Here is a 13,245-nt window from a genome sequence, read left to right as displayed (position 1 = left end):
TTTATTACTCTATTTATTTATTTATTTATTTTACTTGTACATTTCTATCCTATTTATTTTATTTTGTTGGTATGTTTGGTTTTGTCCTCTGTCTCCCCCTTTTAGACTGTGAGCCCGCTGTTGGGTAGGGACTGTCTCTATGTGTTGCCAATTTGTACTTCCCAAGCGCTTAGTACAGTGCTCTGCACATAGTAAGCGCTCAATAAATACGATTGATGATGATGATTTGCTACAGAGTCCCTAAGAGCATCTGTACTCAATCAATCGTATCTATTGAGCGCTTACTGTGTGCAGAGCACTGTACCAAGCGCTTAACTATGGAACTTATCTGTAGTATCACAGTTACTTATCTGTAACTATGGAGCTTATCATACGTTGCCAACCTGTACTTCCCAAGTGCTTAGTACAGTGCCCTGCACACAGTAAGCGCTCAATAAATACGATTGGATGAACGAATGAATGGCTTGGCTCGATAACAGGATAAAAAATGACTGCCTTTTATAAATGTTAATGTCTGGAGTATTCACTGACTGCAAAACCGTACTGAACACCAGGGCTCAAAGTCTTGCTCCGGAACGGTTTACTATTTACACATCGGCACCCGAAGGAGGGGACCGGAAAATCCCCAGATTCCGGTGACTGCCAAGTTATCTCCCCCTTTTAGACTGTGAGCCCACTGCTGGCCTTCCCAGACTGAGCCCCTTCCTTCCTCTCCCCCTCGTCCCCCTCTCCATCCCCCCATCTTACCTCCTTCCCTTCCCCACAGCACCTGCATATATGTATATATGTTTGTACGTATTTATTACTCTATTTATCTTACTTGTACATATCTATTCTATTTATTTTATTTTGTTGGTATGTTTGGTTTTGTTCTCTGTCTCCCCCTTTTAGACTGTGAGCCCGCTGCTGGGTAGGGACTGTCTCTATGTGCTGCCAACTTGTACTTCCCAAGCGCTTAGTCCAGTGCTCTGCACACAGTAAGCGCTCAATAAATACGATTGATTGATTGATTGATTGCTGGGTAGGGACTGTTTCTATATGTTACCAACTTCTGCTTCCCAAGCGCTCAGTACAGTGCTCTGCACACAGTAAGCGCTCAATAAATACGATTGATGATGAGGATGATGATTTGACGATGCCGAATTGTGAAGAGTGACAGGGAAGGGGATAAGAGACTGCTGCATTAGTTAGGCTGTCAGATGGCTAAGATATTTGATCCCCACTCGAAACAGCTGAACCAGAGTGAGCGCAACCCAAATAGTCCTCCCTCAACCCCCACCCCCGGGTCGCTTTCCCCTAAACACAATGGAAGAGGCGATCAGCAGCTGAGGGCATAGGGGTTAACCGGTCCGAGGGCTTGGGATCCGCCTCACCCGGCCTGGGATTGCACGTACCTGCTTTCCCGTATTCGGAGGCTGCACTGTCGTAGTCAGGCTTCCATTTCAAAAACCCCGTCTTCAGGCTGAAACGGTGAAGCAGACGACAACGTCCCACATGCAGTCGCAAAACACGCTACTTTTCCTGCAACTCTACTCACCTTCGTCTCATCCCGTGCCAATAACTGTGATATTTCTTAGGCTCTTGCTCTGTGCCCGTTAGTGTCCCAAATGCGGGGGCAGATGCAATATCATTTCGATTTGTGCTCTCCAGGCGCTTAGTACAGTGCTCTGCACACAGTAAGCACTCACTAATTATGACTAAATGAATAATTCAATAAAATCAATCCATCAATCGTATTTATTGAGCGCTTACTGCGTGCAGAGCACTGTACTAAGCGCTTGGGAAGTCCAAGTCGGCAACAGATAGAGACGGTCCCTACCCAACAGTGGGCTCACAGTCTAAAAGGCGGACACAGAGAACAAAACCAAGCATACTAACAAAATAAAATAAATAGAATAGATATGTACAAGTAAAATAAGCATATAGAGTGATAAATATGTACAAACATATATACATCCATACAGGTGCTGCGGGGAGGGGAAGGAGGCGAGGCGGGGGGGATGGGGATGGGGAGGATGGGGATCAATCAATCAATCATCAATCGTATTTACTGAGTGCTTACTGTGTGCACAGCACTGTACTAAGTGCTTGGGAAGTCCAAGTCGGCAACATATAGAGACGGTCCCTACCCAAAAGTGGGCTCACAGTCTAAAAGGCGGAGAAAGAGAACAAAACCAAACATACTAACAAAATAAAATAAATAGAATAGATATGTACAAGTAAAATAAATAAATAGAGTAATAAATGTGTACAAACATATATACATCTATACAGGTGCTGCGGGGAGGGGAAGGAGGAGAGGCGGGGGGGATGGGGATGGGGAGGATGGGGATCAATCAATCAATCGTATTTATTGAGCGCTTACTGTGTGCAGAGCACTGTACTAAGCGCTTGGGAAGTCCAAGTTGGCAACATATAGAGACGGTCCCTACCCAACAGTGGGCTCACAGTCTAAAAGGCGGAGACAGAGAACAAAACCAAACATACTAACAAAATAAAATAAATAGAATAGATATGTACAAGCAAGATTAATAAATAAATAGAGTAATAAATGTGTACAAACATATATACATCTATACAGGTGCTGCAGGGAGGGGAAGGAGGGGAAGGAAACACCATCCCTGTCCCACACGGGGCTCACAGTTTAAGACAGGGAGTTGGTGGGGGAAGGCAGATATGCAGCATGGCGCAGTGGAAAGAGCCCGGGCTTTGGACCAGTGGTCATGGGTTCAAATCCCGGCTCCGCCAACTGTCAGCTGTGTGACTCTGGGCAAGCCACTTCACTTCTCTGGGCCTCAGTGACCTCATCTGTAAAATGGGGATTAAGACTCTGAGCCCCTCGTGGGACAACCCGATCACCTTGTAGCCTCCGTAGCACTTAGGACAGTGCGTTGCACATAGTAAGTGCTTAATAAACGCCAACATTATTACTTGAGGATACTGATGTGGCCCAGTGGATACTGCACAGGCCTGGGACTCAGAAGCACCTGCCACTTGTCTGCTGTGTGACCCTGGGCAAGTCACTTTACTTCTCTGTGCCTCAGTTATCTCATCTGTAAAATGGGGATTAAGGCTGTGGGAACTGGAGTGTGTCCAACCTAATTACTTTGTCTCTACCCTGGCACTTGGAACAGTGACTGGCACCCAGTAAGTGCTTAATGAATACCATTACCAAAAAAAAAACCAGTTAAATGACCAGTCCACGGCCACACAGCAGGCAAGGGGTGGAGCCATATTTAAACCCAGAGCTTCTGGCTCTGTCTTGTTTGCTTTTCACAAGGCCGGTCTTGTTCTTCTTGGGGCACTGGGTTCATCATCATCATCAATCATATTTATTGAGCGCTTACTGTGTGCAGAGCACTGTACTAAGCGCTTAGCAGACTGGCAGGGGTGCAGCACTTGGCTATGGGCACATATGTGTATACGGTTTACATGCAGAACCCCTTTAAGGCCAAAGTAACTGTAGCAGAGTCGAGACTAATAAGGCCTCTGCACAGGTTTGCGGTAATGAGATATACTTGATTGGAACAAAGCCCCTGCATCATCAGATTTGCTGCGGTTACATCCATTATTTTCACATAAAATCGATCCGGGCTGCACCTCATTCAATCATTCGATTGTATTTATTAATCACTTACTGCGCGCAGTGCAGTAAGTACTCAAAATTACAACTGGATTGATTCGTTGATTAGGAGAAGCAGTGTGGCTCAGTGGAAAGAGCCCGGGCTTTGGAGTCGGAGATCACGGGTTCAGATCCCAGCTCTGCCAACTGTCAGCCGCGTGACTTTGGGCGAGTCACTTCACTTCTCTGAGCCTCAGTTACCTCAACTGTAAAATGGGGATTAAGACTGTGAGCCCCAAGTGGGACAACCTGATCACCTTGTAACCTCCCCAGCGCTAAGAACAGTGCTTTGCACATAGGAAGCACTCAATAAATGCCATCATTATTATTATTATTATTATTATTGGGTGGATATATGACATGGAGAAAGGTGCTGGAGAGCTTTGAAGGGAATGGTTTAGTGGAAAGACCACAGGCCTAGAGTCACAGGATTTGGGTTCTAAGACCAGCTCTGTTACTCTTTTTTAATGGGGTTTGTTAAGCGCTTACTTTCTCAGTCAGTCAAATTTATTGTGCTCTGTGTGCAGAGCACTATCATCATCATCATCATCATCAATCGTATTTATTGAGTACTTACTGTGTGCAGAGCACTGTAATAAGCGCTCGGGAAGTACAAGCTGGCAACATATAGAGACAGTCCCTACCCAACAGTGGGCTCACAGTCTAAAAGGGGGAGACAGAGAACAAAACCAAACGTACTAACAAAATAAAATAAATAGAATAGATATGTACAAGTAAAATAGAGTAATAAATACGTACAGACATATATACATATATACAGGTGCTGTGGGGAAGGGAAGGAGATAAGATGGGGGGATGGAGAGGGAGACGAGGGGGAGAGGGAGGAAGGGGCTCAGTCTGGGAAGGCCTCCTGGAGGAGGTGAGCTCTCAGCAGGGCCTTGAAGGGAGGAAGAGAGCTAGCTTGGCGGATGGGCAGAGGGAGGGCATTCCTGGCCAGGGGGATGACGTGGGCTGGGGGCCAATGGCGGGACAGGCGAGAGCGAGGTACGGTGAGGAGATAAGCGGCGGAGGAGCGGAGGGTGCGGGGTGGGCTGTAGAAGGAGAGAAGGGAGGTGAGGTAGGAGGGGGCGAGGGGATGGACAGCCTTGAGGCCCAGGGTGAGGAGTTTCTGCCTGATGCGCAGATTGATGGGTAGCCACTGGAGATTTTTGAGGAGGGGAGTAACATGCCCAGAGCGTTTCTGGACAAAGACAATGCGGGCAGCAGCGTGAAGTATGGATTGAAGTGGGGAGAGACACGAGGATGGGAGATCAGAGAGAAGGCTGATGCAGTAGTCCAGACGGAGATAGGATGAGAGCTTGAATGAGCAGGGTAGCAGTATGGATGGAGAGGAAAGGGCGGATCTTGGCAATGTAAATAATAAATATCCTATTTAATTTATTTTGTTAGTATGTTTGGTGGTGTTCTCTGTCTCCCCCTTTTAGACTGTGAGCCCACTGTTGGGTAGGGACTGTCTCTATATGTTGCCAAATTGTACTTTCCAAGCGCTTAGTACAGTGCTCTGCGCACAGTAAGCGCTCAATAAATACGATTGATTGATTCATTTGATTCATTCGTTCGTTAAATCGTATCTACTGAGCGCCTACTGTGTGCAGAGCACTGTACTAAGCTCTTGGGAAGTACAAGTTGGCAACAGAGACGGTCCCTACCCAACAGCGGGCTCACAGTCTAGAAGTCTTTTAGTTTTTTACCTTTACACAGTCTTTTACTTGTACCTAGCTATTCTATTTATTTTATTTTGTTCATATGTTTGGTTTTGTTGTCTGTCTCCCCCTTCTAGACTGTGAGCCCACTGTTGGGTAGGGACCGTCTCTAGATGTTGCCGACTTGTACTTCCCAAGCGCTTAGTACAGTGCTCTGCGCACAGTAAGCGCTCAATAAATACGATTGATTGATTGATAGAAGGGCGAGACAGACAACAAAAAAGAACATACTAACGAAATAATATGAATAAAATAAATATGTACAGAATAGAATAATTAATACGTAGAAAGCGCTTAGTACAGTGAAGCAGCGTGGCCCAGTGGAAAGAGCAAGGGCTTTGGAGTCAGAGGTCATGGGTTCAAATCCCGACTCCGCCACATGTCTGCTGTGTGATCTCGGGCAAGTCACTTAACTTCTCTGTGCCTCAGTTGCCTCATCTGTAAAATGGGGATGAAGACTGTGAGCCCCACGTGGGACAACCTGATCACCCTGTATCCTCCCCAGCGCTTAGAACAGTGCTTTGCACATAGTAAGCGCTTAACAAATGCCAATTACTACTACAGTGCTCTGCACACAGTAGGCGCTCAATAAATAGAGCCCCCTCACAAAGCCTCCCTAACCCCCCGGGCTCACGTGAGCGCGAGCCCCGCTGACGTCACTTCCGCCCGGCGGCCCCAGGGAAACTACAACTCCCAGCGTGCCCCGCGGCCCAGCCGGCCACCTCGCCGGGCCCTCCTGAACTGTCATCCATTTCATCAATTGTATTTATTGAGCGCTTACTGTGTGCAGAGCACTGTACTAAGCGCTTGGGAAGTACAAATTGGCAACATCTAGAGACGGTCCCTGCCCAACTGCGGGCTCACAGTCTAGAAGGGCGGGACAGCCAAGAAAACAGAACCTATTAACAAAATAAGATAAATAAAACAAATATGTACAAGTAAAACAGAATAATTAATCCGTGGAAAGCGCTTGGTACAGGGCTCTGCACACAGTAGGCGCTCAATAAACACGTGGCTCAGGGGAAAAAGCCCGGGCTTTGGAGTCAGAGGTCATGGGTTCCAATCCCGGCTCCGCTACATGTCTTCTGTGTGACCTTGGGCAAGTCACTTAACTTCTCTCAGCCTCAGTTACCTCATCTGTAAAATGGGGATTAAGACTGTGAGCCCCACGTGGGACAACCTGATCAGTTTGTATCCCCCTCAAGCGCTTAGAACAGTGCTTTGCACATAGTAAGCGCTTAACAAATGCCAACATTATTATTATTATTATTATTAATAAATAGGGCCCCCTCACAAAGCCTCCATAACCTTCTTTTAGACTGTGAGCCCACTGTTGGGTAGGGACCGTCTCTATATGTTGCCAACTTGTACTTCCCAAGCGCTTAGTACAGTGCTCTGCGCACGGTAAACGCTCACTAAATACGATTGATTGATTGATTGTAAGCAGGGGAAGCAGCGTGGCTCAGTGGAAAGAGCAACGGGCCTTGGAGTCCGTTTGAATAGCTATAATTCTGTTCACTCTGACCGTTTTGACACCTGCCTACTTGTTTTTTGGTGTCTGTCTCCCCCTTCTAATCAATCGTATTTATTGAGCGCTTACGGTGTGCAGAGCACTGTACTAAGCACTTGGGAAGTCCAAGTTGGCAACATCTAGAGACGGTCCCGACCCAACAGTGGGCTCACAGTCTAAAAGGGGGAGACGGAGAACAAAACCAAACATACTAACAAAATGAATCAATCATATTTACTGAGCGCTTACTATGTGCAGAGCACTGTGCCAAGCGCTTGGGAAGTACAAATTGGCAACATAGAGACAGTCCCTACCCAACAGTGGGCTCGCAGTCTAAAAGGGGGAGACAGAGAACAAAACCAAACATACTAACAAAATGAAATAAACAGAATAGATATGTACAAGTAAAATAAATAGCGTAATAAATATGTACAGACATATATACAGGTGCTGTGGGGAAGGGAAGGAGGTAAGATCGGGGGGATGGAGAGGGGGAGACTTCTAGACTGTGAGCCCGTTGCTGGGTAGGGACTGTCTCCATATGTTGCCACCTTGTACTTCCCAAGCGCTTAGTACAGTGCTCTGCACCCAGTAAGCACTCAATAAATATGATTGTATATATGTACATATGTTTGTACATTTTTTTTACTCTATTTATTTATTTATTTGTACATATCTATTCAATTTATTTTATTTTGTTAGTATGTTTGGTTTTGTTCTCTGTCTCCGCCTTTTATACTGTGAGCCCGCTGTTGGGTAGGGACCGTCCCTATATGTTGCCAATTTGTACTCCCCAAGCGCTTAGTACAGTGCTCTGCACACAGTAAGCGCTCAATAAATATGATTATATATATGTATATGTTTGTACATTTTTTTTACTCTATTTATTTATTTATTTATTTATTTGTACATATCTATTCTATTTATTTTGTTCGTATGTTTGGTTTTGTTCTCTGTCTCCCCCTTTTAGACTGTGAGCCCGCTGTTGGGTAGGGACCGTCTCTATATGTTGCCAACTTGTACTTCCCAAGCGCTTAGTACAGTGCTCTGCGCACAGTAAGCGCTCAATAAATACGATTGATGATGATGATAACGATAATCCCCCGGGCTCACCTGAGCGCGAGGCCCCGCTGACGTCACTTCCGCCCGGCGTCCCCCCGGGAAACTACAACTCCCAGCATGCCCCGCGGCCCAGTCAGCCACTTCCCCGGGCCTTTCCTCCTCCCTCTCAGGGCCCAGGCAGGCCGGCCTCCCCTGTCCCCCGCCAACCCGCCCTCCGATCCTCACTATTTCTCCGCTTTGGCGACGTGCTCCAGGCCCTCGTTGATCTTCTGCGCCGCCATATTCGGGGCCGCCGCCGCCCGCTCCTCCCTTCCTTCTGCTCCGCTGTGGAAGCGGAGGGCGGACTACGGGAAGCCGGCGGGCTCAATCGCGAACGGCGGCGCGCATGCTCGCCGCCGCCCCACCCACCCACTCCGCGCATGCGCGCCGCCGCCCCCGCTCCCCCGCATGACCCCGCATGCGCGCGCGGAGTGTGTGGGGCGGCGGCCCGCGCAGGCGCACTAGGCAGCCGGTTTGAGGGCGGAGCCAATGATCTCCTTCATTCATTCATTCATTCATTCATTCATTCATTCATTCATTCATTCATTCATTCATTCATTCATTCATTCATTCATTCAATCGTACTTACTGAGCGCTTACTGTGTGCAGAGTACTGTACTGAGCGCTTGGGAAGTACAATTTGGCAACATATAAAGACAGTCATCATCAATCGTATTTATTGAGCGCCTACTATGTGCAGAGCACTGTGCTAAGCGCTTGGGAAGTACAAATTGGCAACATCTAGAGACAGTCCCTACCCAACAGTGGGCTCACAGTCTAAAAGGGGGAGACAGAGAACAAAACCAACGAAGAGGGAGGACAGTTGAATTCCCATTGTACAGATGAGGAAACTGAGGCACAGAAAAGTCGCTTGAAGTCACGGAGCAGACAAATGGCCTATCCAGGATTAGAAACCGGGTCCTCTGATGCCCAGGCCCATGCTCTTCCACGAGGCCATGCTGCTTCTCTAAGAAAGCAAGAGAATTACAGAGTAGACCTGGGGGAGCCCGCCGCGCTGGCCGCTAGCCCCAGCTCTCTTCTGTTGACTCGGGGACTCTGCCTTGTACTGGCAGTCATGTATCAGCTCTCTCCCTCTCAATCAATCAATCGATCAATCGATCAATCGTATTTATTGAGCGCTTACTGGGTGCAGAGCACTGGACTAAGCGCTTGGGAAGTACAAGTTGGCAACAGATAGAGACGGTCCCTACCCAACAGCGGGCTCGCAGTCTAAAAGGGGGAGACGGAGAACAAAACCAAACACACTAACAAAATAAAATAAATAGAATAGATAAGTACAAGTAAAATAAATAAATAAATAGATTAATAAATATGTACAAACATATATACATATATACAGGCACATAGTAAGTGCTTAATAAATGCCATTATTATTATTATTATTACTTATCCTTTGATTTACATATGTATGTATGTATGTATGTATGTATGTGTATTGATTGTCTCCCCACCTCTAGACTGTAAGGTCATTGTGGGGAGGGGATGTGTCAGTTTATTATTGTATTGAACTGAGCACTGAGTACAGTGCTCAGCACACAGTAAGCACTTATAAAATATGAATGAATGAATGAATGAATGAATGAATGAATGAATATCCACTCTCTTCTCCATCAATCCCCAACTCATACACTTTTAGACTGTGAGCCCACTGTTGGGTAGGGACTGTCTCTATATGTTGCCAATTTGTACTTCCCAAGCGCTTAGTACAGTGCTCTGCACATAGTAAGCGCTCAATAAATACGATTGATGATGATACACTTCATTCCTAGAGAAGCAGCGTGGCTCAGTGGAAAGAGCGCGGGCTTGGGCGTCAGAGGTCGTGGGTTCTAATCCCGGCTCCAGCACTTGTCAGCTGGGTGACCTTGGGCAAGTCACTTCACTTCTCTGGGCCTCGGTGACCTCGTCTGTAAAATGGGGATTAAGACTGTGAGCCCCATGTGGGACAACCTGATCCCCTTGTCTCCCCCCCCAGCACTTCGAACAGTGCTTGGCACATGGTAAGCGCTTAACAAATGCCCTCATTACTATTACTATTATTATTATTCCTCCCTAGAGCCCTTTCTCACAACACCTGGTGCTCCACATAGTAAGAGCTTAATAAATGCTATCATTTATCCACTTATTATCAATTTATCAGTTATCAATTATTATCAATTATCAATTTATTTATCATCAATCGTATTTATTGATCATCAATCGTATTTATTGAGCGCTTACTATGCGCAGAGCACTGTACTAAGCGCTTAATAATGATGGTATTTGTTAAGCGCTTACTATGTGCGAAGCACTGTTCTAAGCGGTGGGGGGGATACAAGGTGATCAGGTTGTCCCACCAGGGGCTCACAGTCTTAATCCCCATTTTACAGTTGAGGTAACTGAGGCACAGAGAAGTTAAGTGACTTGCCCAGAGTCACAAAGCTGACAAGTGGCGGAGCCGGGATTAGAACCCATGACCTCTGACTCCCAAGCCCGGGCTCTTTCCCCTGAGCCATGCTGCACTTGTCTTTATCATTTATTTAAGTTCTCTGTGCCTCAGTTCCCTCATCTGAGAAGCAGCGTGGCTCAGTGGAAAAGAGCCCGGGCTTTGGAGTCAGAGGTCGTGGGTTCAAATCCCGGCTCCGCCACTTGTCAGCTGGGTGACTTTGGGCAAGTCACTTCGCTTCTCTGGGCCTCAGTGACCTCATCTGTAAAATGGGGACTAAGACTGTGAGCCCCATATGGGACAACCTGGTCACCTTGTAACCTCCCCAGAGCTTAGAACAGTGCTTTGCACATAGTAAGCGCTTAATAAATGCCGTTATTATTATTATTGTTATCTGTAAAATGGGGTTAAGACTGTGAGCCCCATGTGGGACAACCTGATCACCTTGGAAACTCCCCAGTGCTTAGAACGGTGCTTTGCACATAGTAAGCGCTTAATAAATGCCATTACTATTATTATTATTATTATTACCTGTAAAATGGGGTTAAGACTGTGAGCCCCATGTGGGACAACCCGATCACCTTGGAAACTCCCCAGCGCTTAGAACAGTGCTTTGCACATAGTAAGCGCTTAATAAATGCTGTTATTATTATTATTATTATCTGTAAAATGGGGTTAAGACTGTGAGCCCCATGTGGGACAACCCGATCACCTTGGAAACTCCCCAGCGCTTAGAACAGTGCTTTGCACATAGTAAGCGCTTAATAAATGCCATTATTATCATTATTATTACCACTTTTGATCTTTAGTTCACACCCTTCCTCCTTCCTGAAGCTCCCTCCCATTTCAAATCCACCCAACCTCATCTTCTCCACTTTCAAAACCCTTCTGAAATCCCACCTCCTCCTGGAGGCCTTCTATGGTTTTTTTTTTTAATTCACTCCCTATGTCATATGCTCCCAACTACCCCTCCTACACTCACAACCATCCTTAACACTTTCGGACATTTCAATTTATATTCTCTACTATTTAACCGCTTCTCCCTCCTTTTTGTAAGCTCTTTCCATAGAATACATTTGGGGTTTTTGTTTGTTTCAATGGTATTTGTCAAGTGCTTACTATGTGCTAGGCACTGTAGTGCCTAGTTGTTGTCTGTCTTTTAGACTGTGAGCCCACTGTTGGGTAGGGACTGTCTCTATATGTTGCCAATTTGTAATTCCCAAGCGCTTAGTACAGTGCTCTGCACATAGTAAGCGCTCAATAAATACGATTGATGATGATGATGTCTCCCCCTTCTAGGCTGTGAGCCCGTTGTTGGGTAGGGACCGCCTCTCTATGTTGCCGACTTGTACTTCCCAGGCGCTTAGTACAGTGTTCTGCACACAGTAAGCGCTCAATAAATACGATTGAATGAATGAATGAATCAACGCGGTAGCAATTTGAATGGAGAGGATAGTGTGCATCTTTGTAGAGGCAGAATCAACAAAATTTTGCGACAGATTGAATATGGGAGGGTGAATAAGAGAGATGAGTCGAGGGTAATGCCAAAGTTATGTACGGGCTTGTGAGACAATCAATCAATCAATCAATCAATCGTATTTATTGAGCGCTTACTGTGTGCAGAGCACTGTACTAAGTGCTTGGGAAGGACAAGTTGGCAACATATAGAGACGGTCCCTACCCAACAGCGGGCTCACAGTCTAAAAGACAGGGAGGAGATTGGTGCTTAGTACAGTGCTCTGCACACAGTAAGCGCTCAATAAATATGATTAACTGAATGAATGATGGTGCTGCCTGAGAAGCAGCGTGGCTCAGTGGAAAGAGCCCGGGCTTTGGAGTCAGAGGTCATGGGTTCGAATTCCGGCTCCGCCACACGTCTGCTGTGTGACCTTGGGTAAGTCACTTAACTTCTCTTGAGCCTCAGTTACCTCATCTGTAAAAATGAGGATTAAGACTATGAGCCCCACGTGGGACAACTTGATCCCATTGTATCCCCCAGCGCTTAGAACAGTGCTTTACACATAGTAAGCGCTTAAAAAATGCCGCCATTATTACTATTATTATGGAAAAAACAGGGTTTGGGTTGGAAACTCGGAGCACACAGGAGCTTCAGAAGCAGCGTGACTCAGTGGAAAGAGCCTGGGCTTTGGAGTCGGAGGTCATGGGTTTGAATCCCGGCTCCGCCGCATGTCTGCTGTGTGGCCTTGGGCAAGTCACTTAACTTCTCTGAGCCTCAGTTACCTCCTCTGTACAATGGGGATTAAGACCGTGAGCCCCCCGTGGGACAACCTGGTCACCTTGTATCCCCCTCAGCGCTTAGAACAGTGCTTGGCACATAGTAAGCGCTTAACAAATACCATCATTATTATTGTCCTACGGATTTCGTTTTTTATTTTACGTGCCGCGTTTTAATGTTTCATCATTCTTGATTTGTTTGTCTCCAGCCCCCACTCCCTCCTCACGCTCCCCCTCTAGACTGTAGGCTCCCTGTGGGCAGGGAACCCGTCTACTAACTCCATTGCATTGTACTCTTCCAAGCACGTACAGTGCTCTGCATGCAGTACACGTTCAATAAATCTTACTAATTGCTTGATTTATACACCTAGATTAGGAGCCCCTGGAGGGAAGGGACCAGGTCGAATTTCCATCTCTGTATCCCTCCCATTGCTTGGTAAAATGCTCTACGCATTGTAAGAGCTTAATAAATATTACTACTATTACTCCTACTACTTCATTATTGAGTGAATGTTAAAAAATAGTTACGGTGTTCATTAATAATAACAATAATAATAATGATATTTGTTAAGTGCTTACTACGTGCCAAGCATTGTTCTAAGCGCTGGGG

At 46.3% G+C, this 13,245-nt stretch overlaps 1 protein-coding gene across 1 annotated transcript in view; it reads right to left on the bottom strand.

Moving 5' to 3' along the window:
• The window catches only part of NAPG (NSF attachment protein gamma), a 43,277-nt gene extending 35,007 nt beyond the window's left edge, over positions 1–8,270 (bottom strand). The window contains exons 1-2 of the mRNA XM_038746249.1: positions 8,144–8,270; positions 1,395–1,462 (exon numbers count right to left, since the gene is read on the bottom strand). Coding sequence (XP_038602177.1) covers positions 1,395–1,462; positions 8,144–8,199 — 124 coding nt within the window. The 5' untranslated portion in view covers positions 8,200–8,270. The remainder of the gene's footprint in view (positions 1–1,394; positions 1,463–8,143) is intronic.
• Positions 8,271–13,245: the final 4,975 nt, after the last annotated feature.

The sequence above is a fragment of the Tachyglossus aculeatus genome, chromosome 5, assembly GCF_015852505.1.
Source record: "Tachyglossus aculeatus isolate mTacAcu1 chromosome 5, mTacAcu1.pri, whole genome shotgun sequence".
Lineage (NCBI taxonomy): Eukaryota > Metazoa > Chordata > Mammalia > Monotremata > Tachyglossidae > Tachyglossus > Tachyglossus aculeatus.
The sequence above is the reverse complement of the archived record's forward strand: the minus strand, read 5'-3'. Positions and strand labels throughout refer to the sequence as shown.